Source organism: Parambassis ranga, chromosome 10 (assembly GCF_900634625.1).
Source record: "Parambassis ranga chromosome 10, fParRan2.1, whole genome shotgun sequence".
In the NCBI taxonomy this organism is placed as follows: domain Eukaryota; kingdom Metazoa; phylum Chordata; class Actinopteri; family Ambassidae; genus Parambassis; species Parambassis ranga.
Genome location: NC_041031.1, coordinates 14,993,656 through 15,010,735, shown reverse-complemented (window position 1 = coordinate 15,010,735; position 17,080 = coordinate 14,993,656). Strand labels below are relative to the sequence as shown.

At 40.5% G+C, this 17,080-nt stretch overlaps 1 protein-coding gene across 1 annotated transcript in view; it reads right to left on the bottom strand.

Moving 5' to 3' along the window:
* The window catches only part of fgf13a (fibroblast growth factor 13a), a 74,867-nt gene that overhangs the window by 35,475 nt on the left and 22,312 nt on the right, over positions 1-17,080 (bottom strand). The window contains exon 3 of the mRNA XM_028416581.1: positions 3,632-3,799. Within this exon, the coding sequence (XP_028272382.1) occupies positions 3,632-3,799 (168 nt within the window). The remainder of the gene's footprint in view (positions 1-3,631; positions 3,800-17,080) is intronic.

Genomic DNA, 17,080 nt, shown 5'->3' with positions numbered 1-17,080 from the left:
GTAAATAAGGGAATACGTTTTGCATTATATAATGCAAAAATCACATTGTATGCATTTACAGGGGCCCAGTGTGGTCAGGTAAGCACAGAGGAACTTAGTGCTGATGTGACATTGACACTTTGCTGCTTGCCTATTCTCTCCAGGCACCAAATCACATTATCATTCACATGATTTATTCATGCGTAGTCTATTTATGTATTGACTCTTAGACAGAGTCATTGCTTTTGTGCAGAAATGACATACTGAGAGAGAGAGAAAGGCTGCTATGAGGCACAAACACATCTGGTGCCTGTATGTTTATGTCACCATTGTAGGACATGGTGAGACACTGCAACAGGATGCTCTGTAGCGATGTCTGAAATGTAATTGCACCATGTCAACTTTGTGGTGAATCATTGCCATGCATTTTGCATTTGGATATCGGAAATGAATACTTATTCCTCCTGCACCACTGCTTATATTTTCTTGGTTGAGTGGGCAGCAGATAAATTATTTCGTCAATAAGGCTGAAAGAGATTAGATAGTGGCCTGAATGCTGAGTAAAACATAGTGGACCTCATTCTGTCTGATTTCATTACATAATTCCTGAGCTCACAGTTGCTAAACACTGTAATACCTTAATAGAGGCTGCTGTGGTTAAACCAAAAGGGTCAGTTTATAATGTAGCCATGTGCCATTTACAGACAAAGAGCAGCACAATGAAACAAACTGTCCTTAAAATAATTGTCAAGTGCCCCTATAAATATTTAAATAGGTTCATCCTTCCTCTAAATATTCTGTCTGTGAACAGATGTGTTTGTTTTGGGAGAGGATTGTAGATTTTGTCCTCCATAACTTCCATTAAAATTGCATTTGGAAAGGATCCATCAGTATGTGTTATGCCTACAGTCTGTGAGGGGAAAAAAGCTTGAACCATAGACAAGGATATTTATGAAGGCGGAAAGTAACTTTAGACAGTTTTGTAAAATTAGTATTTTTTTTTAGTTTGAAAGCGACAATCTGTGACATTTATTTCTGCCATTGGGTAAAAATTCAGAGTCGTTTAGCATTTTAAAGCTCTGCTGTCTAAACCCAGCCAATGTGAGCCAACATTCTTTCTGTGCCAGGAAAGTGCAGTGCAGGTCAGTGCAGAGGAAGTGAAATGGTTTCTGATTAACAGTGAGCACTACAGCTCAGATCTGAAACCATAAATGCACTTCTTCTACTATATACCATGTTGAGTATGTTGTTATACTTTTCTGTTTACATTCCAGCATGGCTAGTTGTCTGTCTGTGTATACATTACAGAGCCTGAACTATAAACACAAAGTCTTGCAGTGTTGTGAATTATGGATGGATATTTACCCAGATCTACCCCTCAGGTGCCATCTTTTGTTTCTGTAGTGGAAAACAGAACAGAGTGTACATAGGAGAGTAAGAGAAGCAGAGGAAACGGGAGAGAAAGGTTTGAGAATAAAGAGTAAAAGGACAGGAGAGGTGGTGACACAGACTGAGCCAAAGATAGAGACTCAACTGTCTGAATGACAGTAGGTAGCACGCAGAGGCCCAAGGATGCAGGTGAACACGTGTTCCTGTGCTCCCTGCAGCTCAGCTCAAGATGAACTGATATGATTTGAACTTATTCTCTGGGGTACTACAGTCTAAGTCCATGTGCTGCTGATGTGGTGCTCTGTCAAGCATCTCTGACGCTTGTAGTCTGTGCATCATCTACCTCCAGCAGTGCTGGGATATGCATAAGAAGCATTAGACTGCAGATTACTCAGTGTGTCAAAGCCACTGTAAACAACAAGCAGATCCACTTCAGCATAATTAAATCATTTAGTGTAGTTTTTAAAACTCATTGTAGTAGCTGTCTTTTACGGTTAAGAATGTACTCTAACCGTACTGGAGGAAAAAAAAGCAGAGAAGCCAACCGGACTGAACAGTCTGTGCTTCCAAACTCCATTTGACACATAAAACAACATAGCTAAGTATTCTGGAATCCATGAAAGTCATTAATAAGCACACCATAAAACAGTTAGGGATGTCGTTGCCATGGTAACAGTGTGACAAGGCTGCCTATCCTGCTCAGAGTTCTCAAAAATATACAACTGTAACATCAAATAGCAACAAAGCTTAAAGCAAATATATCACCACTAACTCAATTCTCCCTTTAAACAATAAGTTAAGCACGTCCAGGGTGTGAGTCCACACGACCTGATCCATGCACAGTTTTCTTCCACATCATGCATCGACATTAATGACGTCCTCATGAACAGGTTACGTAAGAGCTGTAGTCTCCCCTCTTCCTTTGTAAATTCAGTCACGTCCAACTGGAGCTGCAGACAAACTGAATAATACATCTGTACTTCTAAAGCCAGACCCTTGCTAGCATTCCACTTCTCTCTCCTCACAGAGATACATGTGCTGGCTATCAACAAGTTGACATCTAAGTGCAGAAATACTGTAACATGTGTGACCCCTTTTATATATCTATATATATGTGTGTGTGTGTGTGTTTGTGTATATACTGTATATGTACAGCAGAAGACAGCCGAATACATCGCAGGAAACATTATCATTTATACTGGAGAGTTTGTGTCTTACCTATCGGGAAGTCTGCAAAGGAAAGCAATTTCTACAATCTTAGCATTCTATTAAAGGATAGATGATAAATGAGCCTGAGTGCCAGACAGACCGGGGCATGGTAGCATGCTTGGAGCACAAAGGGATTTTTTAATTTACTACATGTCCTTAACTATACAGAGATGGTCTAATTCTCATGCTGCTGCTGCAAGCTTTAAAGCAAGAAAAAGAAACAGAGGAAGGGGAAAAGGTGAAGAGGGAGGGAGGGAGAGGGGGGGGGTAATTTTAGGGAGGGAGAGAAGTAAGGAAGGGGACGGAAGCAACGGGTGGGTAAGCTGCAGCCACCAACACAGGCAAAAGCATAGGAAGCATAGGGAACAAGGAGGCGGGAGGAGGGACTGCTGACTTGCAGTCTGTAGCTGAGTAGATCACTCTTTATTCATGAATATGAAACATAATCTTCAGGACTGGAAGATAAAAGAGTTCACCTTTTTCATTCCGTGAGGCCAGTTGAAGCACACACTGAAATTGCCTAGTCATTGAACTCATTAGGGCAGCAGCTGCCTCCATCTATAACCCTTTTCTTTTTGCACTTTGTTTTGGTCTGTGCATGCGCCTCAGGGTGGCAATGACCGAGTTAATGGTTCGTTGTAGGGAGGGGTGGGCAGGAGCTACAGATGCTATGCTCCTCAGTACAGCATAAGGGGTATGCAGGCAGGCACACACACACACACACACACACACTGGATGTAGCCCAGGGAGAGATGCCGTCCTACAGGTTCTCAGCGAGCAAACATCCCCTAAGTCCTTAGTCGAATACTTTACTAAAACGCACACTTTCACGCACGCATAGGTCCGTGCACCAACACACACATGCTAGAAAGGGGTAGAAGCACACCAGATGCTCGCTAAAAATGGGACAGGAATGAAAAAGAAGTTAGTTTGGAGGGGCGGGGAGCTATCAGTACTCACAGAATATGAGAGAGAGAGGGGAAAACAAGACGAGAGAGGGCAGGGGAAATGAGGAGCATCAGCAAATCAAAACAAGGAGGGGGTGCGAACAAACCTTCGGGCTCTGCGCTCTCTTTGTGGACGGCTTGCTTCAGCGGGCAGCAGAAGATTTCGTGACACTTAGCACGAAATGGGGACCCTTTACTTCTTATATCCGCAGAGTGGATGGAGTCCTGCCGTAACATAATGTACTCCTGGGTACCTGGGGCAGCGTCATCCTGGACTGCGGTGGTGCCATAACAGAATGAACTGGGGTTAGAAGGCTCACCACACAGAAACAAAAGAAAAGAACCACAAAAAAACACAAGGCAGAAACACAGGCAAATAAAAAACATCTAACATTAGCAACAGCAATAGCTTTAAATAACATTACTATAGCACAGACTGACAGCAGGAAGAGAGAAGAAAATAAAAAAAACGGGCTTAGATCAAGAACACCAACATCACAAAACAACTCAAACTAAAGAGAACCAAATTAACAACATTGGGAGCCATCCTTGGTTGCTGAAAAGGAAAAATATTAAAATAACACAAAGGGGAAAGAACAGTCTGGAGTTCATAGTCAGTGTTATGGCAGGCTGTTAGCAGGCACTAAACCAGGAGGTGCTGCACTTACATGAGGGCTGGCAGGGTCATTAGTTGTGGCACTGCAAGACAAGCATGCGTCCTGCTACTAGTTCCCATAGCTCAAACTTTAGGTTGTGTTTATTGCCCCCCTGCTGTTCAACACATCTCCACCCTATTTAGGCAAGCAGATGCAAAGGCATGCACAGCCCCCCTCCCCCCGGTCACAAAGGCACGGCCTGATTAGCCGTCATAAAGTCATGCTCCCAATAAGTGACAATAAGCTTCTTTAGAATCACTCTTTATGTGTCTATAGGAATTCTGGGATCCTGTGAAAATCCTCGTATTTGTGTCTGTGCTGTATGTTTTGGACCTATTACATGTGTCCTCTTCTGGGCACAGTCCCTGCTTGGCTTCGATCATTGACCTATTTTCTCTCTGTTGATGGATTAGCTACAAGCGAATCAGCCCAAATAAATTGTATCTTCTTTTCCTAATGGATTTGAGGCCAGTGTTTCTCTCTGACACATATATTGCTTAATGAAAAAAACTATAGAGAAGGCTGTTAATCAGTGGCCTCTATCAACCAGCACAATGCCTAATCCCCCATTCATTCACAGCATGTATGACCAACGTAATTATTTTCCATTTTTAGTTCTTTCAGTTCAAAATTTTTCAGACAAACAGCATGAATTATGTAAAGAAATGTACACGTAACCATTAACTCACACATGCAGACATTTGTAATGACCTGATATAATTTATAAAATCACAATCTTGTTCTGCATGTAAACCTTGGCCAGCCTTATTCAGAGGACGGAAACATGAATGGATTACAGGGCTGTCTCAGCTTCCTCTCCTGGGACAACACACTAAACTGCTAAATATAAACTGAAACATTACACACACACACACACACACACACATCTGTGTGCTGTATTTCTTCACAGATGTCTTCTTCTTGCACGTTTCTCTGTCCGACTCAAACAAAATCACAGATCTTGAAAAAAGCCCATGTGCTTCAAGCTTCAAATATGTTAAAAGGTTAAATTAAAAACTGAGGCCATCACAGACACTTGCTAATGAGAGAGGTCAGGTGCTACTCATGTTCAGCAGATAAAACAGATTAAATAGATGCACACCACACGAGGGCCGATAAATGAGCCACCTGTCCTGAGGACACATCCGACCACGCGCAGTAATATGCAGAGAAAACGCAAAGGTGTTACACAATAGGTCAGCTCTCCCTGGACACAAAGGTCCCTCCTATGTTTTTCCCTTTAAAGCACACAGACACACACCAACAGGCAGCCAATAATCACTTTTCCACACACTGTGCAATTAATCACCACATGCCTTTTCTCCTAGAGGACTTATCAGTATCTCTCTGCCTCTTTCAGGCACTTGGATAACCTGCAACACTAACACTCTCAACACCAGCAGAAGGTCCTGAACTCCCCACACATACTATCCATCGCAATCCCTCACCAAGAAAACCACAGTTGTACTAAAAATTTAATGGGGCTTTTGCAATGACAGAGGCTGTGTCTGAGCTTCCTTCCAGGAATATGACCCCATTTTCTGCCCCTGAGGCACAGAGGTGCTGCAACTGTGTTTGATCAAGTTCAGCTAAGCTAATATAATCTGCTCCTTTTAAACTGCACAGAAAAAGTAAACAATCTAAACTGTCTCATTAACCCATTGATATCTGGATTTTATTCCCCCTCCTTCCTGTTGGGTTTCTTCTTGGCCAATAAGCTTAAGACTTTGTTAACACACACTGAAAAGCATCTTGACAATAAATCAGACTTCAAACTGTTTGATGGATTTAGAGCATTCTGCAGCATTCCTAACTGAGGTCAGAAATATGAGCGTGTGTGACTGTAAGAAAAAACCAGAGAACTTCAATGAATGTCTAATTCCAGCCAGTGGTTATTAATGATCCAGCTAACTGTTGGCTTATCAGTGGTAATAAAAATGAGTGACAGCAGGGCTGGGAGGATGACAACAGAGGAGGGGTTGGGCACCATCTTTTACAGCTTTCATCCTTGCCCCGGCCTTGATGAAGAGCGCATATTGAGACTGAAGGAAGCATGATGGATGATGCAGCAGGGCGTGGGACCTCACTCTTTATCAGACCAGCCACTCAAAGTGAGCTGTCACCCAGGTTCATGATAGTTAGTGATCTATAGACTCCACTGCTGCCACACTGGACCTTCAGCAGAGTGCAATGGATGTCCTTGCCCCTCTGACAGGAATAAATCTCCTAGTAAAGAGAAATGGGTACAAATAGAGGGCTGTGTTTGTGTGTGTGTGTGTGTGCGTGCATGCTTCGGTTAGTTGCTCATCTCTTTAAAACCTCTTAAGGATGACAGGTCATGTTTTGGTTTTATAGCAACAGCATGGTAAACGTGCTATCTGTGTGGGCGGTGTTTACCATATGTATTGTAACGCCACTGACATGCAGGCTGTGCCTATATGTTCCAATGTGTTTGTGGGACAGAGGAGCAGGCTTAATGTGACAAAGCGTCATCAGTGACCATCTGCCTCATGTTCAAACAGAGTTCAAGGACATGTGTAATCAACTGAAGCACTGTCAGCTCTAGAAAAATGAACCACGCTTCCATATCCGAGAAACTATTTGCACAATTTACTCAAGTCATGGTTTCTATCTATCAAGATGGAGGAGAGCATTCATAGTAGCTTGACGAATAGCATACTCACTAAATTAGAATCAGAATTAAGCACAGAAACAGGTCTGTAGCCTGAGGTCTGCTTTATTAAAATAGCCTGGCCTCAATGTGGTTTTACAAGAAGCAGAATCTAGCACATTGTCTTCTGGGATGCCTTTGGTTCAGCGTGGCTCCATCTCAAGAAGAATAGTTTTATTTTGGCTGTAAGTCACCTTGCAGGCAGCAGGGAAAGTAAGTCGGGTTGAACTTGAGGTTTTCTTTGAAACGCAGAATGAGCTTGCAGTTTTACTCATGCTCTTTTATCCCTGTGAGCTCATTGTTTGTCTCTCTCTCTCTCTCTCTGTCGCTTGATTTTTTTCTCCTACGTGTGCTTTGTTATCATTTGTTTTTTATCGTTTTCATAGTGTGACATGAGTACTTTGGTACAGTGGCCAGAAAAACTGCAACTTCAGAAAGCGCACACAAAGAGACAAAGCACTTTTTTTTTTTTTTTAAATTGACACCTCATGTTCTGCGAATATTCACAAACAAATATAGAGCTGCAGCTCAAATACACACAAGATGTTTTCAAGAACCTTAAAATATTAGCAAAAATATGTGATACTGATTTGACAATAAATGTGTGTGGTATGAGTGCAGACTTTAAAAATCCCCAGGCGTTAAGTGTGTGTCACCCTTTAAGGTCCATGCAGCTTTTCTGGTGTGTATTTGATTATGTTGTAAGGTAAAATAACATGTATGTGTTATTTGCATGTTCTATTGGTCATATATATTAACTTATGTCGGTGTCTAATTCCAGTAGTATGAAGCAGGCACGGTTTGTAAAAGAACACAGGGAAACAGTTTCCACTAAAGCTGGCACTTACTCAAATGTAACACAATATGGTTGCAGCTCCTCTTGTGCTCTCACGGGCAAAGCAATTGATTTACGCCAATATGTGGTATGCAAAGCAGCTATGAATCTGCCTCAAAGGTCAGTCGGCCATCTCGTTCTATTTATTCATTTAGAAATTAATCCATGTGGAGTGGATGAATCTTTATCTTCTCTCAGATTCATTGTTCCTCATGACACTCTGAAACACACTCAGGGGAGTGTTTACTGTAAGACACGGCTGTACAGGAATTTAAAGGGACAGCCTTGCATCACTGTCACATTTCATTTTGTTAATTGCTGGGTTTTGGAAATATCCGGCACATCTGCGTATTCTAAATAATGTCACTACATGGCAAAGTAATTTCAACCACACAGGGTTTATTCAGACATTCTGGGGCTGAGCTAGCAGGCACGTGCTGTGTATAATGGGTGGAAAATATCGGCCACACTGAGCAGATTTATTCCTGCTCTGCAGTCTGTGTGGGAGACTTTCAATAGATTTTTGGTGTTTGGTGTTTGTGTGGCATGCTTTGAGAGAGACTTTTGCCTGCCAGTGTGGCACATCTGTGTGTGAGATTAAGGTTATGTCGGCTCAATGACAGACACATACAGTGCTTGTATGAAAAAGTATTGATCCAGCATGAAATAGAGGCCTTGCAGAGAGCCCATTCTGCCACATTCTGACAGCCTCCTTAGCCTCGGGGTTAGCAGTCCATGCTCACACTTCATGCAGTCCCCTTGATGAGTCAGAGATATATGTGTTGTGCGCCATCTGTAGAAGTGATATAGTGGTGGAGTCAGAGATGAGATAAATGTGTGAAATGTCACACTTTTTTTCTTTAAAAAAGATGATCTAATAATAATGGAACTGACCTCTAGTTTAGAAAATAAGGCTAGAGGGTTGAGAGTCAAAATATATTCCATTAAGGTTATATTATTTTCAAGACCTAAAAAAACTGACCATGTACTTTAAAATGTTAACGCCAGTATTTATCACGAGTAACTACCAACAAGAGTATATGAATGTGAGAAACTTAATAAAAATAATCCGCAGCAGAACAGAAGTTTTTCTTCTTTGTTATTACATCAACAATCTTACAAGATTTATCTTGTGACTCCACTCAGGTATGTCTGTAAGCTGGAAGTTACTGTGAAAGAGAACTATTAAAGTCTGCCATGAGGGAGGTGAAATAAAGGTAACATTAAGAGCAGCGAGGCACAGGAAGAAACATCCTGCAGGATCGTACAGCACAGACAGATTCTTCTCTTCATTCTCGTCTTGAAAGCTGTTGTGACATAGATTCAGGGTTTTGTCTTCTTGACAAATCCAAATGTTGTTTGCTGCATTGCCTCAAAATGGGAGTTTTGTTGTGTATTAAACCAGCCTATGCATGGTTATAACTTTGACACTCACACATTGTTTTAAGTGATTATTTTCAATTATTGTATCACACACAATGGTGCAAGTGATTATTTCATCCACGTTGCTTTGCCAACATTTAAAAAAGCTTCTTTTTAAAAAAAAAAATTGTATTTGAGGGTTGTTTTAGTATTTGGTTGTGTTGCAGGTTATTTGCAGCACACTGATGAAGGTGCTGTTCTCTGTTTTTCATGTTTTATTTAATTGCAATGCATTAGGAGAGAATCAAAACAAGACTTTGTACTAAAGTATGACCACTTAGCAGCAGCTAAACAAAGGCTCTGGAAACTACGCTGTTGCTTATAAAGATTGAAAATAAAATAATTTTCATGAAATGTAATAATTGTAACAGTGCAATTTATTCTTGATAGATAATGTCTTCTAAAAACTGTATTGATCCATCTCTTTTAAACATATCACAGTGGAAATTAAAATAGGAATAAAAAGAGGAATTTGGCTGAAAACAATAATATTCAAACTTTATGGGCAACAGCATAGTATATACGCAAATACTAATAATAATCTACACCTGGATGCTTTGCTGAAATAACCAAAACATAGGAAACTGTACAGTCTTTGCTCTTCAAGTCCTCTTTAATAATCTGATAACAGAACATACACTTGTGGAAAAATAGCATGATTTTATTTTTTATTTATTATTTTTAGCATGAATTATTTTTTTTTTAAACTCGTAGCATTCATCACCTGCTCTGAACACATGCCAGGTAAAGAAAAATTAATGAAGACAGTATTCGGGTCTAAGCTTACACACATACTATACATTACCACCAAATTCTAATAGCACGGGTGCACATGCAGACACAAATTTTGTCACACATTTTCATCCCTATCATGGATTTAAAGGTTTCATGGATAACGTGTCGACAGACAGGGATCAAACACATACTCCTGCTAAGGCAGATTAATGCTAAGGATCCCTTTCACCGCAATTAACAGCTGACAAGAGCAAATAGGATTGTAAAGCATATACTACTGCCTGCTGATCATTAGGCTTTTGAGTTTGAGAAGACTGAAACATTTGTGGGAGGAGGTTCAAGTGTAATAGGATCAACAAAGCCTGAGCAGTAAGTGACACCAAGTAGCTTATGATATGTATCAAATCCGCTCCAAAGTCACATAGGAATCATGTGTTACATCCATGGTGACTCTGCGCTCGCTGTCGTCACACAATATGGTTACAGGGATGGAGGGACGTCAGCCTTCACCATCATGCTATGATTTATCAGCGTGTGAAAGCATGCACTACGCTGTGTAGTTCACCTTCAGTCAAGGATTTTAATAGCAAACATCTGCCCTCTTTTATGCATAACACGATTAGCACAGTGTTGACGACCTCCTCCACAGAATTATCATGAACTAGTGAACCAAACGCACGAAACGCCCTAGGATTTTAAAAGATTTACCAAAACTCTGACACAGTGCTGGTGGAAATCATCATATAAATGCTGAGCAGTAGGCTGTGGTTAGAAAATGTGATACTATTTAAATATTTGAAGCATCATTTTGTAATTTATAGTATATGAAACTATACAATATTCTCTATTTTATGTTCTCAAAGTGATACCAAAAAAATATTATTATAGTTATTATTGTTATATCGTTGGTCCACTTGTAACAGTTGTAACACACAACAAAAACACTGAAAATGTTTGCTGCCAACTGAACACAGTCGGCTGGCGAGTTGCATAACAGGAGGCAATCTCAGAGACCTGCAACTCAGAGCAGAAGAGACGCTGAGTCTGTGCTGCTGGATCTTGAAACCCAGTGTATCTGTCTGTCTGCAACATATGAGATGTTAATCCTCTCCAGAGTTGAGTCTGATCTGATAAGAAACCAATCACTTCACAACTTACAAGCTGGGGACTAGCAGCAGCTCTGGACTGTTAAATCAATTATTTAAACCCACTAATGTGTGCTTCACTTCTCCTCAGAAGAACCAGAATTATATAATGGGAACAGTAAACTTGCCTTCTGCTGACCGTGTTACTATACCACAGCGGTATGTGTCCCCAGCCTCTTTTCTTTCTCAACTCTCAGTGCACTTACTGATGTCTCAATGCACAGCTGACTAAGTGCATAGGCCAGCTCAACTAATGTGGGGTCATCAGGTGCTGGTTGCTTGTTATATCAGCCACTTAAAACTTGATCTGTTCATTTCACACTTTTTTTCATATGTTCTACCTCCAGATATAATAAAGCACCAATTCTAAACATTATGCAAAGGTTTGAGCAGTTACACTATTATGATATCACACTAGGCCTCCACAAGTTGTAATGAGCATTTATATTAACTTTCACTAAGGCTGTCTGCCTGCCAAGAACTATGGCAGAGCAGAAATTGGGGGCAGCATCTTCCTCTGCCCTCTGCCAACCAGATCAGATCCCAGATGGGCATCGCCACCACTTACACTTGAGTTGCTATATGGATATTTCCTGTTGTTAGAGGAAGAAAAGTAGCAGATGGAGAGGGGGTGGAGAAGGAGTAGTGGAGGCATGTGCACCGTTTAAAAGAACAGGAGTAAGAGGTGGAGCAGAGAAGAAGAGGGTGACCTTAAACTGCCATTAGTGTGAGTCTCAGCACTGCAGAGATGTTCTGGAATGTTTGCAGCAAATAGAAATGCCGCAGTCCTTCATTAATGACAGATTTTATATAGAAATTACACCAAGGAAGGACATGAAAAAAGGTTATTGTTATATATATCATTCAGTAGCTACATCACTGTAATATTATTGCCTTTTTGGTGTATGATCATCATATTTGTGGCTCCTATACATTAATCAGACTGAATAATGGATTTTTTTTTCATTCATGTTTTTTGACTGAGTAAATGTACAGTAAATATTGTTCTGTTAAAACTTAAAACTACGTACTGCATTTTAATCATTTCCATTTGACTTCAACCCATGGTTTTTATTATGACATGATAGGAGCTCATCATTTCTCTGTACCAGGTTTTCACTCTTATATCACTAGGAACTGTAATAAAATATATATATATATATATATATATATATATATATATATATATATATATATATATATATATATATATATATATATATTCAAATATTCAAAAACATGTTCAGAAAAAAAATAAATAAATAGAAAATCAAATAAAATGAGAACAAAAGCAAGACAATCTATTGAATTATAGCTGCGAATAAAAATAAACAAATACAATATCAGAGAGACTTTACAGAATTTATGACTAACCCTTCTGCTGTATTAACGAGTGATGAACACACTGTCAATTCCAATTGACCCACGAGTCCCAGCTTGGCCTTGATGCAGGATTACATAAAGGATTCAGATCCAGGCATTCAGAGAGAGGAGATTTAGGAACAGCTAACACCAACGCTATCTGAATCATCAAATATATGGGATTAGTGTTTGATGGCTCAGTTTCCTGATGATGCTTTTGAGAGGGATGAAATCTCTTAGTTGTTTTGCTTGTGTCAAAATTGGAACCATTTCCAGGCATTTGTTAGATTCTCTGATGGGAACTAACGCAGAAGAAGCAGGAGAGAAACAAGTTTCTGTCCGTCTGTCACAACTGAACCCTGAGGAGCTGAACCGGAACAAATTAGATTATTCCAGAACAGTAGTCATTGTCTGAGTGGTCCTTCCTAACTTAAATGACAGGACAGCTGACCAATCAGACAAACTTACTTCTATCCCATTCTTATGGATTGCTGTCAAGTAACATTTAAATCAAACAAAAAATATATATTTTTATAAATGAAGATAAATCCATGTTCTTTTTAAAATCATTTAAAAATAAAAAATACACTTATTTTAAACATTAATGAGCCAGAAATGCAGTTAAAAGTTAAAGTTTGGCCAAACTAGAAAATTGATTGTGGGGTTATTTTCTAACCAGTTGCAGCAAAAAAAATATTAAATATCTTTATGAAATTTTCTTCTTGTGTAAAAATGAAAGGTACAGTGTACACGTTGTAAACTATTTCGAATATTAAACAGAAACCTAGTCTTGTGACAGATCCTGTTCTGCAGCTGTTACCCAGCCTGAATCTTTCCTACTACATCAGCCAAGCGATGCCAGCTGTTAACTTATCATGCGGTCACCATACTCACATACACACCCACTGCATCAAACTAATGGTAACCAGAAGAACACAAGATCCTGTGGACAATGTAGGGTGGAGCTGGTGGCAGTTATCAGGCACAGTTATGCCAAAACAGTTGTCCTCATATTATACTCAGCCAAGGGGAGATTTGGTGCTCAGAACCACCCCAGATGGGAATGCATAAGGAGAGGCCAAAAGTACGTGGCGCTGTTCTCTCTGTTTACTCTGTTTCTGTACCAAAATGTCCTGGAATGAGTGTGGCTCTGTCCACAACTAAAGGCTGTCTCCAGTTTCCTGTCTTTTGTATAAATTAATCTTTTAATGCATCCATTGGAAAATGTCCACAGAGAGGTGATGTCTCACTTTGACACATCTGTCCAAATCCAACACTGAAGACACACACTGCCAGTACCATAAAATAACAACTTGTTCTGCGAGCTCTGTCACTTTGAGAAAATCAGACTGGAGCTGTACCACATAACACCAACGTCACAGCAATGACTCTGAGAACTGCTCTGCTGTTTATGGTGAGGTCACTGTCCCTGGTCATCTTTTGTGTGTGTGTGTGTGTGTCTTGTATGCTGGTATAACAAATATCACTGTGCATGCAACAGTTTGTGTAGGAGGGCTTGTCTGGAGAGTCCATCTGTCCAAGGGGCCTCAGGGCATCTGGAAACTATGCATGTGTGTGTACTTATTCATTTATGACTGTGAGGACCATTCTGTACCTCATTACTTTAGACTGAGGGCATTTTGGCTAAGGCTTGGTTTTAGGGGTTAGGTTAGAAAAGAGTAAAGGTTGACACAAAACAGTTATCAAAAGGACGTCACAGCACAGGAGAGCCACCTCCTCAGGAGAGGATTCAGCGGTTCACCTGCACCTTAAAGACAGCGGTCACTCCTTTGAGGATAAGAATGTCCACATTCTGGACAGAGTCAAAGAAGCCAACTATGTGGAAAAACCCTCTCTAAACAGAGCATTAGCTCTCACCTGTCTACAACTGTCCTTTCTCCTAACAGTGGGCGGGTAACTAGTCCTGCAGGGCCCTAGACAGTGAGTGAATGTATACAGTATACTGTTATACAAAGTCATATTGTAACTCTTATTTTAAACAATAATGATCACACCTATAGAGGTGTGTTATAAACCTCTACCTGAGCTTAAAATCCAAGATGGCTGCTGTGCGCATCAATAGTTTACTTGTGTCTATTTAAATTGGCCGTACACACAGTACTGTTCTATGTATATATGCTACTATAATGTTCATGTGTATATTTGCCTGTCCGATTACAGTGTCCTCTAGATAATCAGCATGTGTATTTAACCTACCTTTTACCTATCAGGCCCCCATGAGACATGTAAACTGCACAGGACTTATCCCCAGTGACAGTCAACGCTAATTCACCATAAAACACAGTCAAGCCACATGTGGATGAAAGCACATGCACCGCTAACTTCAGAGCAGCAACCACCCTTCTTTATTTATTTCTGACTTTAGCTCGTACCTCTTGGTGTTAATTGATTTTGTGTCCCACTAACAGCCACCAAATAATTAAACATTCCTCTTAGAGGACACGGAGAAAATAGGAACTGTAGCCTTCAAAACAGAAAAAGACATTAATTACCCACCAATTTATGAAAATACAGCTTAAAAAAAGACAACTAGAGGTAAATAAAGTATGGTTATTAGGCTTCAAGTGAGTGTAGTTCCAGGTTAAGACTCCTTGCCAGGTTGGGTCTGTGCATTAGTTTAGACGGGTAGTGGTGGGAATTAGTTTATGTTACAGTAGAAGCATTTTCAGAACACATTAAAGAGTTGAGGAGTACAGGAGAGGAAGAGCAAAAGTGAGGGGTGTGTAGGATCCAGCTCTACACCGAGGCATAAATTATGCACTCCAGCCATCCAGACATGGAGTTGTGTATATTTTATAGATGACTTACAGAGGCGAAGCAGGTTTAGCTAACATTTCCTCCCGCCACTTAGCACCACACATCGAGACACAGAGAGAGATAGAGAGAGGAAGAGTGAAAGGGAAAAGAAAGACAAGAGGGATTTTTCAGCAGAAGCTTTTGGCACAACGCGTGATAAAAACTGACATCTGAGAGCAATGCAGCAAAAAGAGTTCACTCCATCGGTCTTATGTGGGCACGGCACTTGAAGGATTTAAAAAATGATACATGGAGTAGAGTTCTGCCCCCTTCTCACTTTCTGATCCCAAGTGAAGGTTTAAAAGAATTGTACTCAGTCATAAGTATAAATAGGCCAAGGGGCACCATCTGTGCAAATTAAGGATAGACGGTGAGGCTTGTTAAGTCCAGCACATGGTGACTAATCAAAATAAAAATGGTGGCCACTTGTTTTAAAAAAAAAAAAAAAAAGGTGTTATACCCAGTGATTTTAAGAGCTCCATAGAGGACCAGGAAGCTTGTGTGTGTGTGTCCAGGTGTCTTTGTACTGACATAAATATAAGTAAACCAGAGAGGAAGAGAAGAAAACAAACAGTACAAGAATGTGTGTGCGTGTATGTGTGAGCACGCTTCCAGTGCTTAGTCAAGCTCCGGGCTAGGTTCACTATCTGGTGTTTACAGAGAGCCTGATCAGAGGGATTACAATTACACAGGAACTGCTTAAGACAGCTGCTTTACTCAGCGTTATCAAACCACCCACACACGCCATACGCTGACACCCCACCACACACACACACACAACAAGTGGTAAAAAGGAAATCTACACCCTCCACAGTGTTTACGGGCACTTGTATGAGCAACAGGTGAATATCCAGGGTGCTGGTAATTTTATTGACAACATCTCAGGCACCTAGACGTTTCAGTAATAGACGAGTCAAACAGTGTCTGGAAATGGCACTATTTTTCAGTCTCTATATCAAAAGTCATTTTACAGTTTCCGGTAAGTGCTCACCTTCAGGCACTAACCTGCACTTTGATGAATTAAATAGCAATAAAACTGTATGCTTATACAAGTGGTTAAGGGAACTCACGTCATAGGTTTTGATTGATAGTTCAACATCTGCTGTGCAATCACTGTGTTGTCACATGCTTTCCTCTCTGTGACAGAGTGTGCCAATCACCACCAGAGGTTTGTGGTAACAGAATTTCCTTAATGCTTCTTTACAATATCAACAGTATGTACTAAAATCAGAAACACTGCACTAGAGGTTTCAGGGAAGGTGGATAATCCAGTTACACACAAGACTTTCAGCCAGGAGACCCAAGTTTGACTCCCATGTGGATCTGTTTGCACTAGCTGTGTACTTAGTGTCACTTTTTTAAATGATTTCAGTAACAACACATCTCGGTTTTGTTTGGGGGAACTTTTGCTACTTCTTCTAAATGTTAGCAACCAGAGGTTTCATTTTACAAGTAGCCCAACAACAGCTCAAAGAAAGATTACACTTTCCGAGCCCTTTTTCAAAGCAGTGCATTTGGTGCTGCGGACCCAGTGTATTATAAATATTTCTGTCAGACAACAACTGGTTCAGCTCCACAATCATAAATCAAGCATACCAGTTCTTTACTGTTCTGACAGGAGAAACAAAACTAAATTTTTGGGCTTGCATGTTATCCAGCAACTATTTTTACCACAACACAAAAGCCGCCAAATGGTTCCTGATACCATGTGAGTTTGAGTGACAGGGAGGGACGGGGGGGAAGCAAAGGAAGGTGCCAGTTGTTGATGATCCCCGTGTGAAAATTGACCTGTAACTGAAAACCACTTGTTACCCTGCTACTCTTTTCCAGAACAGTCCGCACTGGAGGGCTCAGGGAAAAACTACAGAGCCAGGCTGAAATGCTCAGCCTTCATTTACTTGTATAGACTTTGA